The following is a 24,648-nucleotide window of genomic DNA, read 5'->3' as shown; positions in this document are numbered from 1 at the left end:
TACTAATTTTATGTTTTTAAGAATGATGTCACAAAGCTAACCTTTTGTCACGGTTGTTCTGCACCTAGAGACACTCCACCACCCCACCCTGGAAACCGAACAGTTGGGTCAGCTGTTCTTCTTTAGGAATCCTCTGTGGTTTTATGGTCCATGAAGAAAAACCTTACTTAGCATGGGACGTGATGCTGTGGTCAAGCTTACAGTTTACACCCTTGTCCAAAGTGACTTACAAAAGTGCTTTGTCATCTGCTCATATAATGAATCCTACCCAGTACAATCTGTATGAATCACTGCCATCAAGTCAAAAGTGTTTTACAAAGTGTTTACAGTTTTCCTTCCCTCAGCACCACTGGTGTTCAGGCTTGTTCAGCCACAGATCTTCTTGGCTGGAACACATAGAATTCACTTGGCTAGTTGTCAGCTTGAAAATGAGAAAAATGTTGCCAAGAGACGTGAGGCATCTGTGGATTCCAGGATGAAGAAAAAGGAAAACACCGTCATCGTCAGCTGGTACAACAACCTCATCCTGCTGTACAACTGAACTTCAAGACAAAGCACAATGCTGGAACAACCACAGATAGCAGGTTTTTAATTCCTGTTGTTTAAGTTTGAGCCTTGTTTATTTGCAATACTAGGTAATAGCATTGATTCTTGTAGTAGTAGTAGTAGTAGTAGTAGTAGTAGTAGTAGTAGTAGTAGTACTACCTACGCTACTATCTAGGATGCATTCTGTGGAGAGATGGCAAAGCACTTTCTAAGTCACTCTGCATAAGAGTGTCTGCTAAATTCCCAAAATGTTCATGTAAATGTAAAGTGTAACCACAATTAAAACTAAAATAACATTTATTAAGAGTATCAAGTTTAACCTTTTATTCAGAAATGGAGCATAATGTAATACTAATTTGTTTTGGGTGCTTGGTCCAATGTATAATTTTTTATATTCTCATTTTGTAAAGGTGATATCCACAACAAAAGTGTATATCACAACAACATTCATTTGGGTGGATAATGTAAAGTATGTGAAAAGACACATAAGAAATGTTTGTGAGAAAGTGTAGTTACTAGAAATAACATCAATATAAGACACATTAAATCACATTAAAGGTACTAATAACCTAAATACATGTTAAATGTTAAAGAACAACAGCAAATATTTCACTGGTAGTTTAAATGTTTATTTTAGAATTAAATTCAAAACTATTTCCTCCAACAGAGTATAAAGTCACCTTTATACAACAATGAATATTTATCATAAAACACAGACTAACTGATGTTTATTATTCATCTGCCTGTGGCAATGCATAAAAGATATGCATTTTGGATCATGCACTTTTAGATTATATAGACTTTACCTTACACAGCTAACCAATTCCCCTAAAAGTTAGAAAATATACCTTCACCATCCTATAAAAAAAGATTCTGGTTAATAAAATCGTGGTATTTGTTGCATAAATTATGACTTGCCATGAAGACCTAAATGGAATTGTATTAATTACACTTCCCCATGAGCAGCTGAAGGCAATAATGATATCCCATCAAACAGAATGTTTTTAACTACACTTGGCTACACTTTGGTGGTTCTCCCTGTATTCCTCTCGGTTAGTGGGATTTGAGTACTGTAAAACTTGTGGACGGAAGAAATGTCATGACAAAAAACTCTAAATGTATGGAAACTCATTCAAAAGAGGGGGCACCCGGATTTGAACCGGGGACCTCTTGATCTGCAGTCAAATGCTCTACCACTGAGCTATACCCCCATACGCTTCAAGAGTGATTTTTGAAGTCTTAGGTATTACTCATTGTTTCTATGGCTTGTTCCTTTATGTTTATGAAATATATTTTTGAATATATTTATGAATCTATATTTTTGCTTTTACTATGACTGAAATTAGCTTTTATTTTGCAAGTTGCTGAACAATAACGCAAGACTTGCATCTTCAGGTCTGGGAATATCGTAGTCTAACCGGATATGACGTTGGTTTTTAACAACACAGTAACGTGCGGTTCCGGGGATGAACAGGAAGTGCTTCTTTGCTAGCTGGCTAAAACACAGAGACTATAAAATGGTAACGTATAATAGAGTGTATTGTCCCCATTTGTCATCTATTAGGTTTACTTAATTTAATCTGTTTTATCCTTAAACACATATCATAATGTATATATATATATACTTTACCTTTTAATTAATTGCTGTGTTTAGATTTAAAGCTAATATGATGTTGGTCTAGTTTGTGTAGTTAGCTAGTTTAGCTATTAGCTAGCGAGGAGTAAGCTAACTAGTTAGCGAGAAACATTCACGTTTTGGGCTTTATTTGTTAGCTACACCATCACACGGTACATAACTAGTGTCTCACAAAAGCAAGTCTGTCTCTTTGAACTGTGTTATTTCAACTGCAATTATGTGTTCAACTTGGCGACCGATTTGTGATGCGTCATTCTCTTGCTATAGCTGTACTTTCTGTTTTGCAACACACTCAAATAGAACTCGAATCTGTAGTTAGCTAGAGCTCTACATGGGTTGTTTTAAAAAGCTTTATCTTATCAGTTTATTTTGTGTTTTCGGAGGAGTTTTTAAACGATGTCGCATCTTGTTTTTCCAGAATACTCGTGGTCTCCGCTCACAACTGAAGGACAGTGTCCCAGTGGCAGGTCTTTGCCCCCAGGCAGGACCTTATGGTGTACCAGACTCACTGCGTAGGGGGTAAGGACTACGTTAGACAAGTTAGTTTATTAAAAAATACCATATGCATGTTTCTTTTTCTTGTACTCACCATTGTACCATTGCGACTTCAGGTTCCATAGCGTCAAGAATGAGCTTCTCCCAAGTCATCCGTTGGAAGTCTCTGAGAAAAATGTTAGTATCGTAGCTTTTTGAGAAAAAAAACAAACACAGAGTGTCATCACATGTTCTGGATTAGGAATGAGATAATATTGCGAACACCTTTATGAACCTATTCATATTCTATTTACAAGTCTATTTGTAAACTGTTCATAAGTCTATTTTACAAAATCACAACATGGTTTTATGAATATAATTTACTATCATGTCTGAGGCCTAATCACTTGCTTTGTGGTTTCTACCCATAGTTCCATCTTAACCAGGACAAAATGAACTTTTCCACACTAAGGAACATTCAAGGACTCCATGCACCACTGAAGCTGCAAATGGAGTACAGAGCCGCCAGACAAGTGAGATCTTGTTCAGTTTCGTTTGCTGCTGTCATTGTGTAAAGCATATCCGAAATGGTCTTTTGTTGCTTGCATGACAAGATCTTAAAACTATAGCATGCATCATGTCAGACTCCACAGGCATCTCATAGAGTGGAAAAGGTTTAATGGTCAGCGTTTTTGGGTTGCATGTCATAATTTTCGTTTTCCATAGATTCAGCGCTTGCCGTTTCTGCCAAGTTCAAACCTGGCCCTAGATACACTTCGAGGCAGTGATGAGTCTATTGGCTTTGAGGACATCCTTAATGGTAAGTTGATTTCACTTTAGATAAATTGAAATGAGAAAGGATCAGCTATTTGTCATGCAGTCAAGAATGCCATTATGCTGTTATCTCAGAATGCGACTATCAGCAATATGGTAAATGGTGGCGTTCTGGAGTACAGTACTCTTAAATGCACTGGTAGAACGAGCTCTCTCACGACTATTGCATTGATTTCAAGGTCCTCTGAAAACGTGTTTTTTTTTTTTTGTGTCAGATCCTGCCCAGTGCGAGATGATGGGAGAGCCTCACGTTATGACGGAGTACAGACTTGGTCTGCTTTGATCCTGTTGGTTTAGTTTCACTGACATCTTTTTGTCATCTTTTCCCTTTAGATTCTGATCTGAGCTTGATGTGTTTCTAATAAAAAATTAAATGTGTTTAATGTCTGAATTTGTTTTGCACTCATTACAAGTGATTTGACAACTGTAGGAAACCTGAAGAAAAAAAAAAAAAAAGTTGAAATGTGTCTCAGTACCATACAGAACTGAAACTACTACACCGAAATGTCAGTGTCCGCTCAGAGCAAAACTGGTTCAGGCAGTGCAGACAAGAATCAGCACAAATGTTGTCTCCTCCGTTTTATTGAAAAGGGTATTTTTTTCCCCTTCAAACTACAGGTTTTTGATAATCTTATTCATTTTTATGAGTGATATGTAAGTTTTATAAGCTCAGACATGCTTAACAATAAATCAGTATGTACATAAAATTAACAAAGATGCAAATGTCATAAAACACTTTTACAATTACTCAGGTTATATACCGTGTATATAGTATACATACAAATGTAAATATTAAAAGACACCATCCTTTAAAGATTTAAACTTAGGATTGATCATTATACATTCTCAAACTGGTGTGTATATATTTATACAATAAAATTAAAATTAGTTAACTGAAATATTCTATTTTAAATTGAACATTACCTTTTAATAAGCAGGATGCCATTCAATGAAATACACTAATTACTGTAAAGGTTGAAAGGACATGTGACTGTATTATGTAAAAGTATTTACACAGGAGTTAATTCCATCAGTCAAGCTTTTCCTCCTGGAAGAAGTCGGCAGCATTCAGGTGCTCCTGAAACTCGTTGTATTGCTATAAAATAAATAAATAAAAAAATACAAAAATTATAGCTCCAGCTATTGAAATGATAATGAAAGCACTTTTTACAGTCTGCACATGAAGAAAAGATACATATATACATACACACTATATATATATATATATATATATATATATATATATATATATATATATATATATATCTCAGTAGCGAACCGTGACCATTAAACCTGGGTTCCATGGTTCCATGGTTCTCGGAAGCGGAATATGTAAATGAGGACGTCAAAGGGCCGAATCGAAACTAGCTAGCGGCGGTAGGCTAACAACAGCTAGCGTCGCCACAGCGGGCGGAAATTATCATACAGTTAAGCCCGCCCACTAAGAGGGAGGATATGATTGGTCAATTTTACTGTCATTGGAAACTGGTATTGCGCTGAATTATAACTGCCAGGCCCTCTGTAAACGAACAGCGGGCATCACAGTCCTGATAGGGGGAGACACAGGCTCACAGGCTTCCACTTAACCCCTCACCTTCCAACACAGATTGAATAGACACGGTTGAATAATCTATTTGCTTATATTTTTGTAATTGTTTAGATGTCGATTGTAAAACTGTAAGTAGATAAAATAAAATTGGATAATTATATATATAATGTTTTAAGAATATTTTAGGCCCTCTGAGAGGGCGTAGATGGCCCTGACGGTTCCCCACTGATATATATATAGTTGGACTAACTCCTCCTCCACATACCTCAGTAATCCAGCCTCCCTCCTGCAGTTTGTTGAACACCTTGTTAACTACGTCCTTTACCGGCTCATCTTCGTCTCCGTCACCCCGCTCCTCTTCCCCTTTCTCTTTCTGAGCCTCCAGTGCAGTGCGACAGCGCTCAAACAGATGGTATTTGAAGTGCCTCAGTGTGTGGTACACCTCGGTACGGCTGGCACACACCGAGCCCACAAGGAAACTCTAATTTGTAATTAAGACACAGAAGGGTGTTCAGAATCACAGCACTCATTCCATTACACATCGAAGTAACACAATCTTGTGTGAAAACATGTTATTTTTGTCATAATGAAGCTACATTACAGGATTCAAGAACAAGCATGTGGCATTCCTGAATTTTTAAAAGCATGGTTGTGAGCCAAGATGTTTGGTGCCCAACATGTTTATTAGTTTTGCACTGGAGCTACAAGCTTTACTGAGCTGGCACGTCCTGTAAACCATTTTACCCGACCTTTGTGAATTAACGGTAGGTCAGGGCAAACGCTGAAAGGAATGTCCTGCCATATTCAGTTACCTGCGAGTCGTCAGGCATGAACTGGTCCTCCTGCAGGGTGTCACTGTGGTACAGCTGCCCAGAGAGATGCACGCTAAAGCGTCCATTCCTGTGGAGCTCACAGGCCTCGCAGCCCTTCGTTAAGACGTTCACCGCTCTAATCCGCACTCTGGGATAGCACTCCACACGTTCCTAAACGGGAGCAACACAGAAACTTTAGAAATGTTCCTCCCTTCATTACCTACAGCGTACATGGCAGAGCTGCAGGTGACGACGGGGCCGTGGTAACACAGCGCGGTTCTGTTGTGATGTTCATGGATACGGGAAAGCAATATCCTGGTAACGGTAATGAGTGGATAAAAAAAATTACCTCAGATTTATATACCTATAAATCCATTTTTATGTGAATTATAAATCCTACCAATCCTCTTGTATCATTTGTTCTCAATCCCGCACCATCTGGTGGACTGGTAGTCCATGCTGTAAATTGGTAAATAACACTAACATGCTAGGCTAAGTCATATTTTACTATGTAGTACCATGTAGGGATACGGTGGTGTTATACGATGGTGGTGTAGATGGTGTTAGGACATGTGGTGGTAATGGGAATATTTTCATGGCAGTGCAGCTCTGTCTCACTTTGTAGCGCTCCTTCCAGCGGCTCCTCTGCTTCAGGTTCTCCAAGCGCGGCATCACCAGTCGCTCGTCGAAGTGAAGCAGTGACAGCTTCATCTCCTGTGCGTAGCGCTTCGTTCGCTCCCCGTCTGTCGTTCGTACGCACGACAGCCAATCAACAAATTAACCAACCAAACCACATGATTTGCATATACAGTGGGTTGCAAAAGTATTCATACCCCTTGAACTTTTCCATATTTTGTCACATTACAACCACAAACAAATATATTTCACTGGAATTTAATGTGAAAGACCAACACAAAGTGGTATACAATTGTGAAGTGGAAGGAAAATTATACATGAATCAAAACATTTTTTACAAATAAAAAACTAATAAGTGCGACATGCAAAAGTATTCAGCCCCATTTTCCCTGAGTGCAACCAATTGCATTCAGAAGTTGCCTGATGACTGCTAATGACTCAAAAGGGTCCACCTGTGTGTAATCTAATCTCAGTACAAATACAGCTGCTCCGTGACGGCCTCAGATGTTGGTTAAGAGAATATTGGGGAGCAAACAGCATCATGAAGTCCAAAGAACACACCAGACAGGTTAGGAATATGGTTTTGGTGAAGTTTAAAGCAGGCTTAGGTTATAAAAAGATTTCCCAAGCTTTGAACATCTCACGGAGCACTGTTCAATCCATCATCCGGAAATGGAAAGAGTATGGCACCACAGTAAACCTGCCAAGACAAGGCCGTCCACCTAAACTTACAGGCCAAACAAGGAGATCACTGATCAGAGAGGCAGCCAAGAGGCCCATGGTGACTCTGGATGAAATGCAGAGAGCCACAGCTCAGGTGGGGGAAACTGTCCACAGGACAACAATTAGTCGTGCACTACACAAATGTGGTCTTTATGGAAGAGTGGCAAGGAGAAAGCCATTGTTAAAAGAAAACCATAAGAAGTCCCGTTTGCGGTTTGCCAGAAGCCATGTTGAGGACACAGCAAACATGTGGAAGAAGGTGCTTTGGTCAGACGAGACCAAAATTGAACTTTTTGGCCACAATGCAAAACGCTATGTGTGGCGGAGAAATAACACTGCACATCACTCTGCAAACACCATCCCCACTGTCAAATATGGTGGTGGCAGCATCATGCTCTGGGGGTGCTTCTCTTCAGCAGGGACCGGGAAGTCAAAGTTGATGGGAAGATGGATGGAGCCAAATACAGGACAATCTTGGAAGAAAACCTGTTGGAGTCAGCAAAAGATTTGAGACTGGGGCGGAGGTTCACCTTCCAGCAGGACAACGACCCTAAACATAAAGCCAGAGCTACAATGGAGTGGTTTTAAAAAAAGAATATTCATGTGTTAGAATGGCCCAGTCAAAGTCCAGACCTAAACCCAATTGAGAATTTGTGGCAAGATCTCAAAACTGCTGTTCACAAACGCTCTCCATTCAATCTGACTGAGCTTGAGCTGTTTTGCAAGGAGGAATGGGCAAGAATTTGTCACTAGATGTGCAAAGCTGGTGGAGACATACCCTAAAAGACTTGCAGCTGTAATTGCAGCAAAAGGTGGCTCCACAAAGTATTGACTCAGGGGGACTGAATAATTTTGCACATCGCACTTTTCAGTTTTTCATTTGTAAAAAAAAAAAAAAAAAATGTTGATTCATGTATAATTTTCCTTCCACTTCACAATTGTATACCACTTTGTGTTGGTCTTTCACATTAAATTCCAGTGAAATATATTTGTTTGTGGTTGTAATGTGACAAAATATGGAAAAGTTCAAGGGGTATGAATACTTTTGCAACCCACTGTAAATAAAGGCAATCATACTGCACGATGTTGGCCGTCAACACCTGCGTGAAGTTTGCAGAACCTAAAAGGAACGTCATACCGTAAAGTGACTTGAGGAAGGACTTGTCCAGCACGTTGATCAACAGTGCTTTGATCACCGCCTGAAAGTGGGTGAACTGAGATCCAGTAATGACTACAAAGGAGAAGGTTTAAAGAGCTGTTAAGCTTGTGTATTACGCATCCAGAAATCACTGTATTAGGAGCACAAAATAAGTCGCCAAAAGAAAAAAGGACGCACATTTTCTCTGTCAACAGCTACAGCATTTATAGTCTAAAACACAATACTTACACTGGCGTGGAAGATGAGAAAGAAAGTCTTGGTCCTTTGTTTTATCCTCTTCCTCCTCCCCTTTCTGTTCTTCATCTACGACGAAGTCCTTCAGGCTGTCACTGTCTGCCAGCTTCTCTTCTTCGCTGCTGTCCATCAAAGGATTGGCATCCTCTTCACTGGAGCTCTCTTCCGAAACCTCTGCCTTGACCTCCTCTTTCCCTTTATCCTGCTGACCTTCCTCCTCCTCCTCCTCTTCTGAACCCTAAGTGGGGAAACAGTAAGACTTTTCCAACATTTCCGAAACACACGTGTGAAGAGAGGACACGATATCAGCTGTCTTACCAATGTTCTGCGCCGGCGGCGTGGCGGAACCGTCTTCCTCCTCTTTGACAGCTCCATCAGCTTCTTATTCCGCTCCCTCCTCTTCGCGGCAGCTTGTTTCACCTCCGCTTCTTTCTTCCTCTCCTTCATAGCCTCCTCGTCGGAGTCCGGCAGCTTCAGGCGTTTTCTCTGCAAAACCTTCCTGCGGGGCTCGGTCCCGACGTCGCTGTCGGAGGAGCCGCTCGACTCTTCCTCCTGGGTCCTTACACTCTTCCTCTTCCTCTGCTTGGTGGCCACGGCGCGCTTCCCGTCGCTCGCGGAGCTGTCGTCGCCGTCGCTCTCGCGTTTGGGTCGGTACGAGCTGTCCGAGCTGTACGAGCCGTCCTCGGACTTCTGGTACTCGCTCTCCGAGCTGACGCTGGTCGTGCTGCCGTACGAGCCCTCGTCGCTGTCGTCGAGGAGTTTATCGATCACGTTCACCCGCGTCTTCTTCTTGTCAACGCGGGATTTGGGCGGCACGTATTTGCGCCGTAACCCGAAGAGCTTGCCCACGCTTTTCATCATCTTGGCGGAGGAATGATACGCTCGAACGGGGCGCTGGAGAGAGGCCTGTCGGGGGGCCGGAGAGAGGCCTGTCTGGGGCTCGTTCAGCTAACGCGCGAATTACAGCTCACCGTCGCGCGACGCTCGCATACCTAGCCCGCGAGCTAGCTGCGTGTTCGTGGGCGTGCGGTCAAACAGACGCAAACACAAGCTGAAAAGCACGCGTTAAAGGGAGAATAGTCACTATAAAATGTCTAACAATGCCGACAGTTTACAGGTTCGACACACAAGTTTAAATTACGCCGTTAAAACCACATGTCCCGTGTTTCTTGGGGGGGTGTGTGTCTGTTTTGGTTTTATAGTCTACGCGCTTCCTGCGGGAACTGCTCGTACGTTAGAAGAGCGCCATCTAGGGGTGAGGGGGACTCACGTTTTTGTTTTCTTATGCGATTACGTGAATGTGAGTGGTTGGCAGTGTTTTGAAATGACTGAAAAAGGTAAATATCAGCTTTAAAATGGATAAGTAAATGTGACAATAATCAGACTTAAGCAGCAAGAGAACAAACTTCTTTTAAGTACATTTTTATTTTATAATTACTTGCAGAAATGTAACTATTAGATTAATGATTTATGAATTGCACATCTCAGACAAATAAATCACAAGTATCCTACAAGATAAATAGTGCAACTTAGTAACAAATTTAAACTATTATGACCAGATGAAGATTTCACCATCAGATGCTGCAGTTAGTAAGTATTCTCCTTTATGGTCAAAAATCACACTCTGAACAGCATCGGTATGTTCACACAAACTGGTCACATGCAAAGACGCCAGTTCCACCAGTTTCACTGAGCCATCATTACTTGCAACAGCCAGCAGTCGTCCATTTGGACTGAAGGCCACCTGGTTGCTGGGATGTGGCCCAGTATCCATGGTCACCATGGTTGACACATTCCTCACATCCCATAACTTCACCACTCCGTAAGAGTCACAGGAAGCAACAGTGTCTCCCGGGGCGTTGAAGGTTGCACTGTTGCACGAATGCTTGTGCCCGTAGAAGGTCTGGGCACACAGGCCGGCGCGGGCGTCCCACAGAGACAGGGTCTTGTCGGCCGAGCAGGTGAGGAGGATGTTGGAGAAGGGCAGGAACGTGACGCTGTTGACCGAGTCGACGTGTCCACGCAGGGTGTGGCGACAGCGCTCACTGTTCACGTCCCACACTTTGACCGTGTTGTCCATGGAACAGGAGGCCACAAAGTCACCGCACGAGTGGAAGGAGCAGCCCCAGGTGGCATGCGCATGGCCCTCCAGGGTGAGCACGCAGCGCCCTTGGGCAAAGTCCCAGATCCTCACTGTGGTGTCCCCGCCGGTGGTGGCCAGGCAGTCCCCGCTGGGATGGAAGCTACAGCAGGACAGCCAGTCGGTGTGACCCTCCCCTGTCATTATCATTTCTCCTTCTGGTATTCCCCAAAGCCTCCAGAGATGGTCGTCGCTGGCCGAGGCCACGACCAGCTTTCGGGGATGGAGAGCGAGGCAGCTGACAGCCATGGTGTGGGCTTTGAGGGCCTTCTTCATGGAGAAGCCAGATACTTTAGTGCTTTGAATACACAGGGCTTTAATTTGGGGAAGTAACGGAGTTACTCGCGTGTTGGCTGGGAACTCTGAGTCTTTTGCAGGTCTGTTAGCTGTGCTCTTGGTTGGTTCTTTGGCGTGGTCGTGAAGAGCCAGCCCTTCACCTGGACTTGTGCTTCTCCCTGAACTATCCTGGACCTTGTCTTGTCCAATCTGGGATGCAGCATCTGTGTGGACACCCGGTGAAGAGTGAGTTTTACGTGTACTATCCAGGTTGTGAACTTGATTAGAGATTCTGTCCCTCTCGATAGCGATCAGCATCTTCTGCCTCAAAGCCACCTGATACTTCTTGTTCAGCTGTCTCAAAGCAGGCTCGTAGGACGCGTAGTGTTTCTTTAGTCGTTTGATGTCCTCGATCAGCCTGTTTTTCTCTTGGATGACGCGCTTATGCTGCAGGCGGTGAAAGTCGCGCTCCTTTTGAAGTTTCAATATTGTGTCTCCGGCTTGGACCGCAGCCTGCTTATGGTTGTCTCTCTCTCTTTCAATGTTTTTCAGCTCGTTAACCAAGAGTTGGTTGTGCGTATAGACGTCAGGTACGAATCCAAACTGCTCTGTTTTAAGCAGCCCTTTTTGTAACATTTCGTACCATTCTGTTTGGAAGCAATCCAATGTCCGGTGCATTCCCATTTTAACAAGGAAGTTGCGGAGAAAATCATCGACAACCTCTGGGATGGGGGTTATTGGCTGCTTGTCCGAGGACAGTTGACGTGTTACAGAGTTTGAACCTTCAATACGATCACGCAAAGCTTTAACTGCTGCTTCCAAATCATTTCCCCCTTCACTTATACTCTCCTCTTCGACAGTAATCTCCTCATACTCAAAGCCATCCTCAGAGTCTTCTGGAATGGATACTTTTTCTAGGTAGTATGGCCCATCAACCGATTCCTCTGCTGGCTTATATGTTGCCATTCTTTAATCGTGCTTCCGTGTCGTCTATCTAGTTAATTTTCGCTTTGTGTACTGTTACCATGGTCACGGGATTGGATATGACGAGTTTGTCCTAGCCCGATGGAAACACAGCGAGAAATGAGCCAATCCTAAAATTGAAAGGAAAAACCCAGAGAGAATTATATGGCTAAAATAAATAAATATAACCACAAAAACAAATAAACAAAAAACGATATCCGGTTCACGTAAACAAAATGACTTCGTTGATAGGAATAGGTTAATAGAAATACGCTAGGTTTCATCAATAAATCATTAATTCTTTAAAAAAAAAATTTTTTAAGCTTGTTAACCATATCGGTTTTGTAAAAGCTTTGCGTTCTTTCATTACTTTACGGTTGTAAACACGCCACCACAAACTGTGCAGTAGGCGGCGCACAGACATCGTAGGCCAATTAATATCACCTTATTTTGTCAATGGACCGCGTAATGAACTTCCCAAATAAATCCAAAACCTATCAAGCTCCGCCAGCTAATTAGTTAACTGACTGACTGTCAAACTGACGGACTGACTAAACGAATGAATGAGTCAACGAATGAATGAATGAATAAATGAATAATAGACATAGAAAGTGCAAAAATGTGTAATTTTTGTGTATACAAATATTGGAAATACATTTGCTATGTTTTACACAAAAAGGCTAACAGGAGATGTAACATTCGTTATCCTTCCTGTTTATATTAAGAAATAAAATCAATTACAAACGTGTGACGAAACCTGAGATTATCTAAACATGTGTTAAGATTAAGTAGACCTTTTTGCTGTGTAAAAGCAGGCCTGAAGACTGGTCAGGTTGACCACGCGTGTCTTTAAATCGAACTAACGGCATCGAGTCTTTCTTTGGATGTCCAATCAGATGTCGGGTGTGAGAAGCTAAAACATCAGTACAAATGTCAGCGAGGTAAGGGGGTTGGGGCGCAGGCAACAAGTCCATGACAGACTGACACAGAGCGCGCGCTCGCGTGGGCTGCAGGATCCCGCCGTCCACGAGACCCAGCGACATGAGCGCTCGTGCAGAAGATGATACCGGCGACCAGGCAGCCTGCAAGTGTAAACCGTCGGCTTTATTATCGTCATATTGCATTGATAGTATCCTGGGCAGGAGGAGTCCTCTTAAAGCCAGGGTTCTTGAAATGCAAAGTTTGACAGCACCACTTCGAACACAGGAGCGCGTTAATTCAAGCGAAGGTGCGTATCTGTCTGAAGTGTATTTAAACTGACAAACTTTCGAGCGGCCTATATAGTGGAATTCCGAAAATGTCGTCTTAATTTTAATGTCATCTTAATTTTAATGTCATCTTAATTATATTACGCATTATAACCCCATCTGCAGTAAAAAAGTTAACTTTGTAATCGCAGTAATCCTCAACATATGTTAAACATTTATTTAGCACTCACTAACCGTTGTTTCTATGTACAGCTGTGCCAGATATGTGTGTGCCACATCAAACGGACATGCACCTGCAGCCAAAACTGTGCAGCCCGTTCAGTCCTTTACACACAAATACTCATGGAGACGAAGACGAAACGGAAGGCGAGAGACTTGTGGAGAGCGCTTACGAAAGATTAAAAATCACACAAGCGCCGCAGGTCAGCATCAGCCGAAACAAATCCTACCGGGAAAACACGCTTCTCAGCTCCTTCAAGAACAACGCTCCTAACCACAAGCCGGACGAGGTGGAGACAAATAAAACCAGAACCTGCCGACAGACAAGTCTATCTCCGGGACACGAGGAGGAGTTGAAAGACGAAAATGTAAACTTAAGGGACGGCGAGGACAGCGTTTGTTTGTCAGCAGGCAGTGATGCCGAGGATGGGACATTAAAACGGAAACAAAGGAGATACAGGACTACTTTCACAAGTTACCAACTAGAGGAATTAGAAAGGGCTTTTCAAAAGACACATTATCCTGACGTATTCACAAGGTAGGCCTATAGCAGCCGAGAACATAGAACATTTGTATATGCTGGAGCCTATCATTACAATTTGTCTAGTATATGGAAACAAAACAAGTTTAAATATCAGGGCTATTTGTGTAATTCGAGATTGTCCCTGTGTCAAGAGAATAGTATTTAATAACCAAAAAAATATATCTATAATAATTGTTATATATATTTAAAAAACCTGCATGGCGCCATGGATATCAGGGTACGATTTGGCTGCTACTTTAGCCTAGTGCAATCATATCTCCAATATGTTGTAAATGTGGCTAAGGTAGGACCGTGCTATATCTCGCTATGTTCACAAAATAAAAGAAAACACAAAATATTGAGGCCCACACGCTGCATAAAAGAATTGAATGAAGAGTAGAATATTTAATCATTTGACGGAAACGACGAATTAATGTGTCCGACTATTGGTAGGCCTAAATCTTTACATAACTGTAAATCCTTCATTGTTGACATGTGTAAGAGATTCACCGGTTTATACATTGCATTCTTTTCCCTTCAGAGAGGAATTAGCAATGCGGCTAGATCTTACAGAGGCGCGTGTGCAAGTAAGTAATTAATCATCATTTTTTTCGTAACGAGACTATTTTTACATTCTCTATGATATTATGATATTACAAAATATCCAGGAGCAATTAAATAAATCAATTTAAACGAAAACATGACGTGCATGCGAAATTCCAGCTGTCATGCAGTCTGGGTTTTAAGATATGTCTGTTTTATTCAAATAAAATATGTTACGTGGCTTTCTTTCTTTTTTGTGGTATATATCATTATTATTATCTGTAACACAGCAACGTAGAATAATCACTCTTATTGGTTAAGTTTGCTGAAGAAAATGTTTAAGTCTTGGCACCATGCAGTTGCAATACCGCTGGGTAAAATAAGTGACATAGTCCTATATGTTCCATGTTTAAGCATATCACTAGTCCCAATGTAGAATCTGTAGAACAGACGTTTTCTCACATCCTTCACACCTCACACACACACAGATACACATTTCCAAACACAATCCCTTTTTTAACAACAGACTCAACCGATACACAAATGGTTAAATAAGTGCATAAGTCATTACATGCTTGTGTTACATTCCTGTTCCCTAATTCACTAATCAGCCCCAATCGGTTGGAACAATTGCAACTTAAGAGTTTAAGGATTTACATGTGAACAAAAACCCTGGTGCTTACTCTTGGGTATTTTGTAGAATCTGCACTAAATTCATTGCTAAACACTAATACTCACAACAACAAAAAAAAAAACTAAACAAAACAAAAACAAAACAAGTGTTGTCTTCCCCAGGTCTGGTTCCAGAACCGACGTGCAAAATGGAGAAAGAGAGAGAAGGCTGGGATTCCGGCCCATCCTCTGGGTCTACACTTCCCTGGACCTCTGACCTCAGGCCAGCCCTTGTGCCATTATTTGGGTGGGAGTCCATTCACTGCCAGCCCACACCCAGCCCTCGAGTCAGGCTGGCCCGCCTCCCTCCATGGACTCAGCCAGGCTCTCCCAAGTGCTGCAGCCCCTCACAGAATCAGCTCCCTGCTAGGGGCGGCCATGTTCAGACACCCGGCCTTCATTGGACCACCGTTTGGAAGGTGACACCCTTACCTAAGTTTTGCTTTATATGTTCTCAGCCTGTCTGATAATTTAGCACTTAGAACTATAATTGAAAAAATGTAAAACACGCAAAACTCCTTAAACTCCTTTCTTAATATTTAGTGAGGCACGTAGCTCTGTAATTATTGTGAACTATTTGGTAATTACAAATTTAAAATGGCATGTAACTAGTTACAAAGTAAGGAATGAAAGTACACACTGGTCCGTGGAGTGCAGAGGTGTGTAAGCCTTCTTAAAGAGACCATGTTTCATTCTGCGAGGGACACTCACATTATTGTATAACGAACAACACTGGTTCTCTTCCTCAGATTCTTCACCAGCATGACTCCCCTGGTGCTGCAGAGACTACCACTGCCCCCTGCAGAGGCTCCTTTACAGCCCCCACTCCATGCTCCCGATCCCCCCTCCTCCGCCATCCCGGCCTCTACCTCTCCACCCGTGGATCGCCGAGCGTCCAGCATTGCGGCCCTGCGACTCCGAGCCAAGGAGCACTCGGCTCAGATACGACAGCTCCACGTCCCGGTTTGTGACGTGGTGGGGAAGAAGTCCTAAGGCCACGCCCCCAACCCAACCGTACCCCCCCACCCCCGGCACCAAAGTTAAACTGCACTACAGAATGGAGCCCTGTTCTAGAAGGACTGAGCCCCTCTTCCAAGCTCTGCTGTCTCCTGAAGCTGCACGACAGTTTTTATGGACGGATGATGCAATGCCAAAGGTTCCACTGCGTAAAACGAAAATGCTCTCCCAGACTCCCACATATCTTACAGTCTATTCAAAGAGTGCATTCATTGTATTGATAGACACAGTATAGCTAGGATAAGCTTTAATGGATGGTCTTCTTGTGTTATAAAAAAGTTTTATATGTGTTTTATTAAACGTCTGAGCCAAATATGTGATGTGATAGATAAAAAGGAAAATAAAGTCCTAGAGGTTAAGAGATGCGCTGTCTTTGAAGCCGTTGTCCAAAGAAAGATTCAAAACAGGCTGAGGGGATGATTGTGAATGCTATGTCACCTGATTTTGTTGTGTCTGGAAACAAAGTGAAAACAAATGTGTGGGGTTGGTCAGAATTCTACTGTCAACAGTTATATTTCCACACAAATATAAATTAGCACAAAACAGCATCATATTTATTTTAATAATTAAGGTGGCAAGGGTGCTGAAGCATGCTCCTGTATTGTTTGTGAAAGGCAGTGGTCTGCAGTTACTGGTTCAGGGCTCACCCACCCCTAATAGCTTATGTACTGAATCGCATGCTGTAGATCAGAAGATGGTGTTATCTGGCTACAGAATAGAACTTTGAGCTTACCTCCTCTCAAATGCATGCGGCCTGATTTTGATTCGCCACTATTCACGCACATTAAGGAGCTTATTTCAGTCTCCATCTCTGGCTTTGCTTTGCTCCTTTCAAACAAGGCCGACAGGGATGAATGGTCCTCGCTTGTAAGCCTGGACGTCTTCCAACCAGCTTAATTCCACCACACTTAAGTCATCATCCAATTAGTTCGATGTATCAAGTGATTTGTCATTTCATAGACTTCCATTCAAACATACAAGAGTACTTTGTCACTCAAGCAAGGTCCTATTAGTAACTACGTTCTCTTGCACCAAGCCAGTCTACAATGCAATGAATAACAGGAACTGATAAATACTAATTCCCTGTCAAAAGAGGTCTTACACGATGTTTTGTCCACTAGGCTATTCAACGCAGGATGCGTGAAAAGGTGCAAGGCTTAACATAATCAAATGAATCGAACTAATCTATTTGGGTGCTCAACTCAGACCTAAAGCTGATCTGGGGAAATGGACATTTTCAGCTGCAGGATATTGTGGGCCCAAACAGAGCTGATGACTTATGGTGGGGAATGAAGGCATTACCGCTTCTCCCCAGAGTGCAGGTGTCTTCCTGTTTAAGGCTCCCAACACAATGAGGACAAAAGAGTTTAACAGCTGAAGAAAAAGAGAACTAACAAAGTTAAGATGAACCGAGGAAGACAGAGGCTGCGGGTGGTCACTGCGACTGAGGTCAGCTTTAACGAAGCAACCCAGGAGAAGGCCTTATTCCATCTTGCAGTTGAGAGTCATGCGTTATAGGACGTCTTTCTCTTTGTTTCACACAGGTTGTTGAAAATAAAAGACAAACAAGATAAGATCATAAAAATGTGAATGCCTGATACATTAAAGAGCTTGATACCCAGTTAAGAGGTGATGGATGGCACTGACCCAGTACCATGGAAGGATATTGACTTTTCCCACCCAGCTTAAGACAAACCTGGCTATTTTCTCCACTGTACAGCTGTGAGAAAGAGAGAGAGTGTGACAGAGGGAGAGAGAATGATAGAGGGAGAGAGAGGGAGAGTGAAAGAGGGAGAGAGAATGAGAAAGAGAGGGAGAGTGAAACAGGGAGGGGGGCATTTTTCTCTACCACTATTTTATAGTGACTTTGAGGCCTAATGTAAAGAGTGGGGCTCTTTTTCAGATTTATTTGGGTCTTTGTATCTTTTAACATGTTTTAAACCATGTTTGAACCTTTTAAGCATCAGGAAGGAGAAAGAGAGAGGAAGAGAGGGAGAGGGATAGCGAGAGAGAGAGAAAAGAGAGAGGGGGGTATGACATAAACCAATGAGACAGGCAATGGTGACAGCTCTTGGCAAAGATAAATAGAAAGAAAATATTTGCTTTCACATAAAAAAAGACTAAGGACAGAAAAAAACACTACACAATGCATTTTCAGTTCTTCATCAGATATTACAGAAAGTTGGACTGTGAGACATGTGCACCGAAAAGTAAAAATAGCTCTGTACAGATTCACTGAAGCCCCTTAAACAGTTCAGAATGTAGTTTAGTACAAATTGTCTTGTCTTTGTCCCTTTCGTCTTCACAACACCGCCACTCCACACCACCACCTCTGCTCGTATCTGCTCAGCTGACTTCATCACCTCTTATGTTTAATAGCGCTCTCTTCTCTCTGATCAATCTGACAGTGGAAAATTCATTAGATATCACGTTTATCCTGAAAGTAGGTTTCCCCTGAAGCATCTCCTAGATTTATTATTTGAAATATGGGATTTAAAGGAGGAGTTCTGCTTTGCCTCCCTTGGAGAGAAATATATGCCAGTCCATGTCACATCTATAAATCTTCATTATCTCTTCTTTTGGGATGAATAGAAAAAAGTGACAAAAAGTGAAATCTTACAGAAAATGAGAAGGCACTATACCTATAGAATCAGAATATGAAAGAGTTCAAAATAAACAACTTTAAGATATAAACTTATGCTCAAAAGATGCAACAGGACATTGTTAAGATAAGATCCAATACGTTTGAAAAGAAGATCCCAATCTTTACATCAGGCTAAAAAGAACAGGCTACAAAAAACACAAACTGGCACAAATTGTGTTGCATAGATGCACCTATCTCTCCCTCTTTATCTCTTTCCCTTTCTAGCTCTCTCTCTCTCTTTCTCTCCCCCTCTTTCTCTGTCTATCCTTCTCTTTTTCTTTCTCTCTACTTGTCTCACCACTCTCTCACAGCTCCTTCAAATTATTGGAAAAGAACTACTCAGGACAGATTTACACGTCTCATTGTTTGAAATAATTTTCCCAATATACCCCGTGGCCTGTTATTGAGCTGAATTGAGTAGTTTTACATGTAGATCAGATGTGCATCACATTCTTTGAATTTCAATGAGCCCATCGCAACTTGTTCACCAGTGAACCGTCTCTCTCTCTCTCTTTCTCTCGCTCTTTCCACTTTATTGATGTTCTTACTAGTTTTGCATTATTGTTCCTATGGATTCACTCAGTTAAAAGTGCAGCATGTTAATTCTAATCTAAATGACAGCAATAGTATGTATCTCTATTTAGCTGCCTTCTGAAGAGGAACAATCACAGATGACTGAGTGCTTTTAAGAGCATTCAAGCCCATTCAGCTCAGGTTCGCTCAGCCTCTAATCATCCTTTAAAAACACTGGATAATCATCATACAAATTTCTCCCATAATTTGACTTAAGTGTATTTGGAAATGATGGCTCCTTTGAGTCAGGATAACTGAAATCAAATCCCCTTTTTACCAGTGTTGACACTTTGATGTGTCCACCCCAATTTAAATACATTTATCACAATTTCAGCAAATTATCACTGAAATGGTGGCATGAAATTATACACACCTTTATGAGGTTATGAGGAGAACTCAGCGGTTGCCCGTGTTCCTGTGTGATCCCTTAAACATAACCCCTGTAATCCCCCTGCAGAATGACTGATGTCAGGTTAGCTTTTTGTTCTCATTCAATCACAAATTGTCTTAAATCATCCTTGCCATTAGACTACTGACAATTTGTAGTATTAAAACATTAAAAATTAGTTTTAGGGAGTTTTATCTATTTAAGAAGACAAACAAACTGTTGATTTCAAGTTCATTTTTGAAAAAAAATATTTAATAATTCAATATAATTTAATGAATAGTTAAATATTTCATTAATCAAGTCTATACGGATACATTCGGCAGGGTTCACACTGCGGACCCTGGTCAGACCTGGGCCAGACTGAGGCCATCTTGGAACACTGTAGAAACAATTTTCATCAAGGTCTGCTCTGGAAAGAGAGCACTGGAGTCATATATTCATCAGACTGAACACAAGTACTGATTGGTGTCACTTGGGTCAGAGAAGAAAAGATCCCCTCCTCGGCATGGACTTGGTTGGGATAGACCTGCTACCAGAACATATAATCTAATGTTGTTTTTCTTTTTACTGGCCAAAAAAATTGAAAGATAGACTTCACAATACTTTGCATCTCATGTGTACCTGTGATCTTGTATATTTAGATATAAACATACAGCAAATGAAGAAAAGGTTGTATAGAGAATAGGCTATATAGATTGCTTCACTACCACAATGCGAACCTCATCATCAAGTTGTATCTTTTATCTGCTTTTTTAAAAGGTTTGTCCTTTATTCTTTGGGCTGGTGTGGAGCAGGAAAGAAGTGGGAAGAATCACGACTGAGCTTGAATTTCAATGCCGTTGCACCAGAATTCAGAGAACACGACCAACAACTGGTCTACATTTAAAAGTGTACTTTCTGTCTGCTTAGAGTTCTGGGTCATGGACTTTATCAGGAAAAACCATTGAAAGGTGAATCTACAGCTCTCCTTAGCTGTCCATTTATTTCTAGTCATTTCCAGTTACATTGTGATCATGAACATTACAGTGAACAGTTTTTATTTTCCATGATGGGTATTTCTGAATCTTCTAGATTAATAATCCACCAATATTTTAGTTCATTTACCGAGTTAAGATTATGTAATACTTGCGAAGGAAACAGGATGCCGAGCAGAGAGTGTCTTTTCATTGCGTCACTTTTGCGGCAACACTTTTGCGGTAAACGAGACGGCCGTACAGGACTGCAGTCAGACCACCACTGACTAAAACGTGGATAACACGCACACTTAAAATACACTGACGAAAACAAGACACGAGTGTAACACAAACGATAAACAAACGATAACGAGACAAGAAACAGGTGATATGAATAACACAGATGAACTCTCTCTCTCTCTCACACACAGACACACACACACACACACACACACAGACACACACACACACACACACACACACACACACACACACACACCACGAACACTAGTGGCAAATCGTGACAGATTATACTTGAATATACATGATAATACTTTCACATGAGAGCAATAAGTGTAGTAATATTTTATACTTGTACTGAGATTATTCATTAGACAGCCAAAACGGTGTATTTGAATTCATATCAAAATATTTTTATTCTTGTTATTCTTTTATCCTTGTTATTGTATTTATAGCCTACCTAATTTCACTGAAACTAACATTGTGTACGAAGGAACTATCTCGGTCTGTCTGTTTTCTCTGACTTTTTATTCTTTTTCTATGTTCCAATCCACCACCCATGAATAATGTTTGATTCAGTCAAGTGTAAATCGCCTCTGGATATTTATTTTCTGACTCTTGGTTGTGACTCAGACTCTTTCTCCATTTTCTTACCGTTTAGTTCTTCGTCTCACCGCCAGGCTGTTACAGCCTCTCAATTGGTCCGCTTTGCTTTGGGGAAACTCATTGGATTTCTGATATGATCCCTGCTGGGATCCTGTCATCCTGGATGGCGATAGAACAAAAAGCCTCCATCATTCGCCATCATATCTCCTCAAAAAACGACATCAGGGTCTCTGAGAAACAGTTGCAGGATAATTAGGGATAGCTGACTGCTAGCATTTTGTGCGCAATCTCACTCCATGAATGCGCTTAGATGGAAGTTGTTCTGAGCGTCATATTGCACGCATGCCTACTGTGAATATGATCAGGTTCCTTAGACCTCACAAACGGTTGTCTGATTCTGTGGTCTGAGTCAAATATATCCACATATGGCTGTACGCATGCTCTCTTTAATCTAAATGTTCTGGGTGGAAATAATTATATCTATGTACAGGAAACATTTGTGGTATTAGATGTAAGTTTTACGGTGAGGTTGTCTTAGCACAGTTCTGGAAAAACCTAGATCAAAACCTTTTACTTTATATCAACCTTTCTTGCATGTTTTGACTTTATTAAATTTCTTGTCCTTGCATGATTTGTCAGAAGCATTTATGGTTGTTGCGAATGGTTGTTGCATCCTACATAATCATTTTTTGTTCTGTTAACATAATCAGAAAACAAACTTTAAGAACCTGTCTATATGAGGGCGGGTAGGTTATCCAATGAGAATTATTAAGTGAAACTAAAACGTTATAGCTATACATAGGATATTAATCACATAAAAAACTTCATGTTATCTTCATATACCCATATAAATACCTCTGTTATATGCAAAAACATCCTTAGACCTTTTTATTCTAAGCAGTGGTTGAAACATAACCTGACTGACACATTGTCCATATTTTGGATTATCCACTGTGCACCTGAATCTTTTTTTTTTTGCCATTACGTTTTGTCCTTTACAGAAGCATTATTAAGGTTCTCCAGTGCCGAGTGTCTGGCTTTTTCTCCATCACCCAACTATTTTTCCATTGGCCATTCTACAGGTTAAATGTCAGTGCCTTATCACCATTGTCACAGCGCTCCAGGGACCAAGGACAACTGGGCCCTTGACTCACATTCTCTCCCTTCTTCCCCCTCAGTCTCACTCTTTTCTAAATCAGTCTCCATTGTAACAAATGACGCCATTTCGTCAAGATGGAATCATTTCGAAAGCGATTTGCCCCGTCTTTCAAAATCAGCAGCAGCATGTCAATCAGCTCGAACACTCAAACACACTCTGGTGTGATTACACGCCAACGGGGAATTTAGGAGGGTTAGGGTTCCCCGCCCCTGGGAAGGTTAGTTAACACGCTTCTCTTCAGCTCCTTTCTAGTTCAGAATGAGACAGTAATGGCAACTGGTCATGTCAGTGGGGGAATTTTCAAATAGCCACAGCTCAGATGATGACCAATTTAACACATGCTTGAAAAAGGCTGGATTCTGCAACAGAGGAACGTGTACAGAACTCGAAAGAGTGGTGAATATCTTGATATATGAGAAGCAAACCACTAATTCATCGTTTTATTCCAGTTGGAAATAGCCTTTTGAAAATCTCATCAGTACAGCATTTTCGATTTAAACAGCACACTTATGAAAATATCATGAAGGTCTACAATGTTTATCCTGGTTCAAACCACCATCTTGGTAGAAAATGACTTTGAAACAGGCTTATGCCTTTCAAACTATGCACAAATGTTTCTGCAGTTGACGTTTGACTCTCTCATGTTTATAAAGAGGCATATAGTGACAAATTGCGTTTGACTCTTCTCTGTCGAGTGAGGATAGATCAGAAAGGAGGAAAAAAAATCAATTCCAGCACCTGTCAGTTCATTGGGAGAAAATAGCTCCACAATTGCATAATTGCACCAGTCAGTGTCTAATGCAGTGAACACAGACAGACCCACAATGTGTTACGCCCCATTTAACCCAACAAGTGAGCCATGTTTCATGTGAAATTCTATTCAGGACAAACCACTAGAAGTGCATTCTATTTTTTATTTTATGTTTTTGGATTTTCCGACTTTCTCCAATTGAATAAAATCTGTGTACTCCCCGGGCTGACAGTGGTATTTTGTGGTACTCTTGCTGGATTTGACATGTGTGGTTTCAGCATGTCATGGTTCTGATCCACATTATTATGTCAGGATCAGGGCATATTCTGCAGAACCTCCACTATGCATGATTCTGTGGATTTTTCTCCTTCAGTCTTACACAACAGACCATCAGATATATATTTCCAGCGTTCTGCGCTCTCTAGGTCAGCCTTCTTGGCAGTGACCTTTGGGTTTGCATTAATCTGTGTCTAATCTACTGTCTTTCTATGTCAGCCAAACAGTGCGCACCAGTGCCCATTTGATGTAGTACAGCTGAAATCCCTGTTGCCTTGTAGATGAGACCTTCTCCCACCTCTCCTTTATCAGCCTCTGTCTATTCATCGTTTGGCCGTTTTGCTCAAACGCGATCATCACGTCCTCTCTCCCTCCTCCCCACTCCCGCCCCCATCGTTCAGAGTCGCTATCCGCCTAATAGCCATAATTTGTTAAACGCCATGGCAACCGCTGTTAAATATACAGCTCTTTGTGCGGGCCCGTTACTTCTGCTGGGATGGGCAAGGGCGCTAATGCATATTTGCTTTCGCGTCTCTTAGAATAGCGGTCCGCAATGTGTTTAACGCCGCTAAATCGCCTCTCTGATTAACGAGTACACTGCTCTTGGACAGTGAGCAACGCAAACAGCCCCAAATATGCTAACTGTCGCTATGTAAACGTCACACATGCCTTTCCCTTCCCTACGAGAGAGAGAGAGAGAGAGAGAGAGAGAGAGAGAGAGAGAGAGAGAGAGAGAGAGAGAGAGAGAGAGAGAGAGAGAGATGTCCGACAACAAGAGCTCGCGCAACTTAAATGGCTGTCTTTGCCTAATTCGTCTTCATTCATTACTATAGAAGCGAGGGACTGATCCAGCGGTGCCACATTATCAGGTTCACTGTCGTAATTACCGCCTAT

At 41.6% G+C, this 24,648-nt stretch overlaps 4 protein-coding genes and 1 non-coding gene across 5 annotated transcripts; 2 read left to right on the top strand and 3 right to left on the bottom strand.

The window, feature by feature from the left end:
- Positions 1-1,685: 1,685 nt before the first annotated feature.
- On the bottom strand, positions 1,686-1,757 carry trnac-gca (transfer RNA cysteine (anticodon GCA)). Its single transcript has one exon. It is a non-coding gene; the product is annotated as a tRNA-Cys (tRNA).
- A 171-nt stretch (positions 1,758-1,928) lies between these two features.
- On the top strand, positions 1,929-3,868 carry pomp (proteasome maturation protein). The gene is made up of 6 exons (XM_076979694.1): positions 1,929-2,066; positions 2,601-2,701; positions 2,794-2,854; positions 3,088-3,189; positions 3,383-3,476; positions 3,706-3,868. Exons 1-6 carry the CDS (start codon positions 2,013-2,015, stop codon positions 3,771-3,773), a joined length of 480 nt encoding a protein of 159 aa, XP_076835809.1. The 5' UTR covers positions 1,929-2,012; the 3' UTR covers positions 3,774-3,868.
- Positions 3,869-4,056: 188 nt separating this feature from the next.
- On the bottom strand, positions 4,057-9,785 carry ccdc82 (coiled-coil domain containing 82). Its single transcript, XM_076979692.1, has 7 exons — positions 8,922-9,785; positions 8,598-8,841; positions 8,349-8,441; positions 6,470-6,594; positions 5,852-6,022; positions 5,305-5,520; positions 4,057-4,586 (listed from the first exon to the last, which is right to left on the bottom strand). Exons 1-7 carry the CDS (start codon positions 9,462-9,464, stop codon positions 4,521-4,523), a joined length of 1,458 nt encoding a protein of 485 aa, XP_076835807.1. The 5' UTR covers positions 9,465-9,785; the 3' UTR covers positions 4,057-4,520.
- A 230-nt stretch (positions 9,786-10,015) lies between these two features.
- On the bottom strand, positions 10,016-12,128 carry spag16 (sperm associated antigen 16). Its single transcript, XM_076979691.1, has one exon. The coding sequence runs from the start codon at positions 11,983-11,985 to the stop codon at positions 10,153-10,155; it is 1,833 nt and encodes a 610-aa protein (XP_076835806.1). The 5' UTR covers positions 11,986-12,128; the 3' UTR covers positions 10,016-10,152.
- Positions 11,902-16,903, top strand: arxb (aristaless related homeobox b). Its single transcript, XM_076979693.1, has 5 exons — positions 11,902-13,210; positions 13,443-13,947; positions 14,474-14,519; positions 15,271-15,566; positions 15,897-16,903. Exons 1-5 carry the CDS (start codon positions 13,024-13,026, stop codon positions 16,138-16,140), a joined length of 1,278 nt encoding a protein of 425 aa, XP_076835808.1. The 5' UTR covers positions 11,902-13,023; the 3' UTR covers positions 16,141-16,903.
- Positions 16,904-24,648: the final 7,745 nt, after the last annotated feature.

This window comes from Brachyhypopomus gauderio, chromosome 18 (genome assembly GCF_052324685.1).
Source record: "Brachyhypopomus gauderio isolate BG-103 chromosome 18, BGAUD_0.2, whole genome shotgun sequence".
Lineage (NCBI taxonomy): Eukaryota > Metazoa > Chordata > Actinopteri > Gymnotiformes > Hypopomidae > Brachyhypopomus > Brachyhypopomus gauderio.
This window is presented reverse-complemented; position numbering and strand designations above follow the sequence as displayed.

What these genes read in the sequence shown, in the direction of transcription:
- spag16 (XM_076979691.1), bottom strand. Translation starts at nt 11,985, where the DNA reads ATGGCAACATATAAGCCAGCAGAGGAATCGGTTGATGGGCCATACTAC.
- pomp (XM_076979694.1), top strand. Translation starts at nt 2,013, where the DNA reads ATGAACAGGAAGTGCTTCTTTGCTAGCTGGCTAAAACACAGAGACTAT. An exon ending in AACACAGAGACTATAAAATG is followed by an intron (nt 2,067 to 2,600) that starts GTAACGTATAAT and finishes TTGTTTTTCCAG; the next exon opens with AATACTCGTGGTCTCCGCTC. An exon ending in AGTACAGAGCCGCCAGACAA is followed by an intron (nt 3,190 to 3,382) that starts GTGAGATCTTGT and finishes CGTTTTCCATAG; the next exon opens with ATTCAGCGCTTGCCGTTTCT.
- arxb (XM_076979693.1), top strand. Translation starts at nt 13,024, where the DNA reads ATGAGCGCTCGTGCAGAAGATGATACCGGCGACCAGGCAGCCTGCAAG. An exon ending in TATCCTGACGTATTCACAAG is followed by an intron (nt 13,948 to 14,473) that starts GTAGGCCTATAG and finishes TTTTCCCTTCAG; the next exon opens with AGAGGAATTAGCAATGCGGC. An exon ending in ATTGGACCACCGTTTGGAAG is followed by an intron (nt 15,567 to 15,896) that starts GTGACACCCTTA and finishes TCTCTTCCTCAG; the next exon opens with ATTCTTCACCAGCATGACTC.
- ccdc82 (XM_076979692.1), bottom strand. Translation starts at nt 9,464, where the DNA reads ATGATGAAAAGCGTGGGCAAGCTCTTCGGGTTACGGCGCAAATACGTG. An exon ending in GCCGCCGGCGCAGAACATTG is followed by an intron (nt 8,842 to 8,921) that starts GTAAGACAGCTG and finishes TTCCCCACTTAG; the next exon opens with GGTTCAGAAGAGGAGGAGGA. An exon ending in GCTGGAAGGAGCGCTACAAA is followed by an intron (nt 6,023 to 6,469) that starts GTGAGACAGAGC and finishes GCTCCCGTTTAG; the next exon opens with GAACGTGTGGAGTGCTATCC.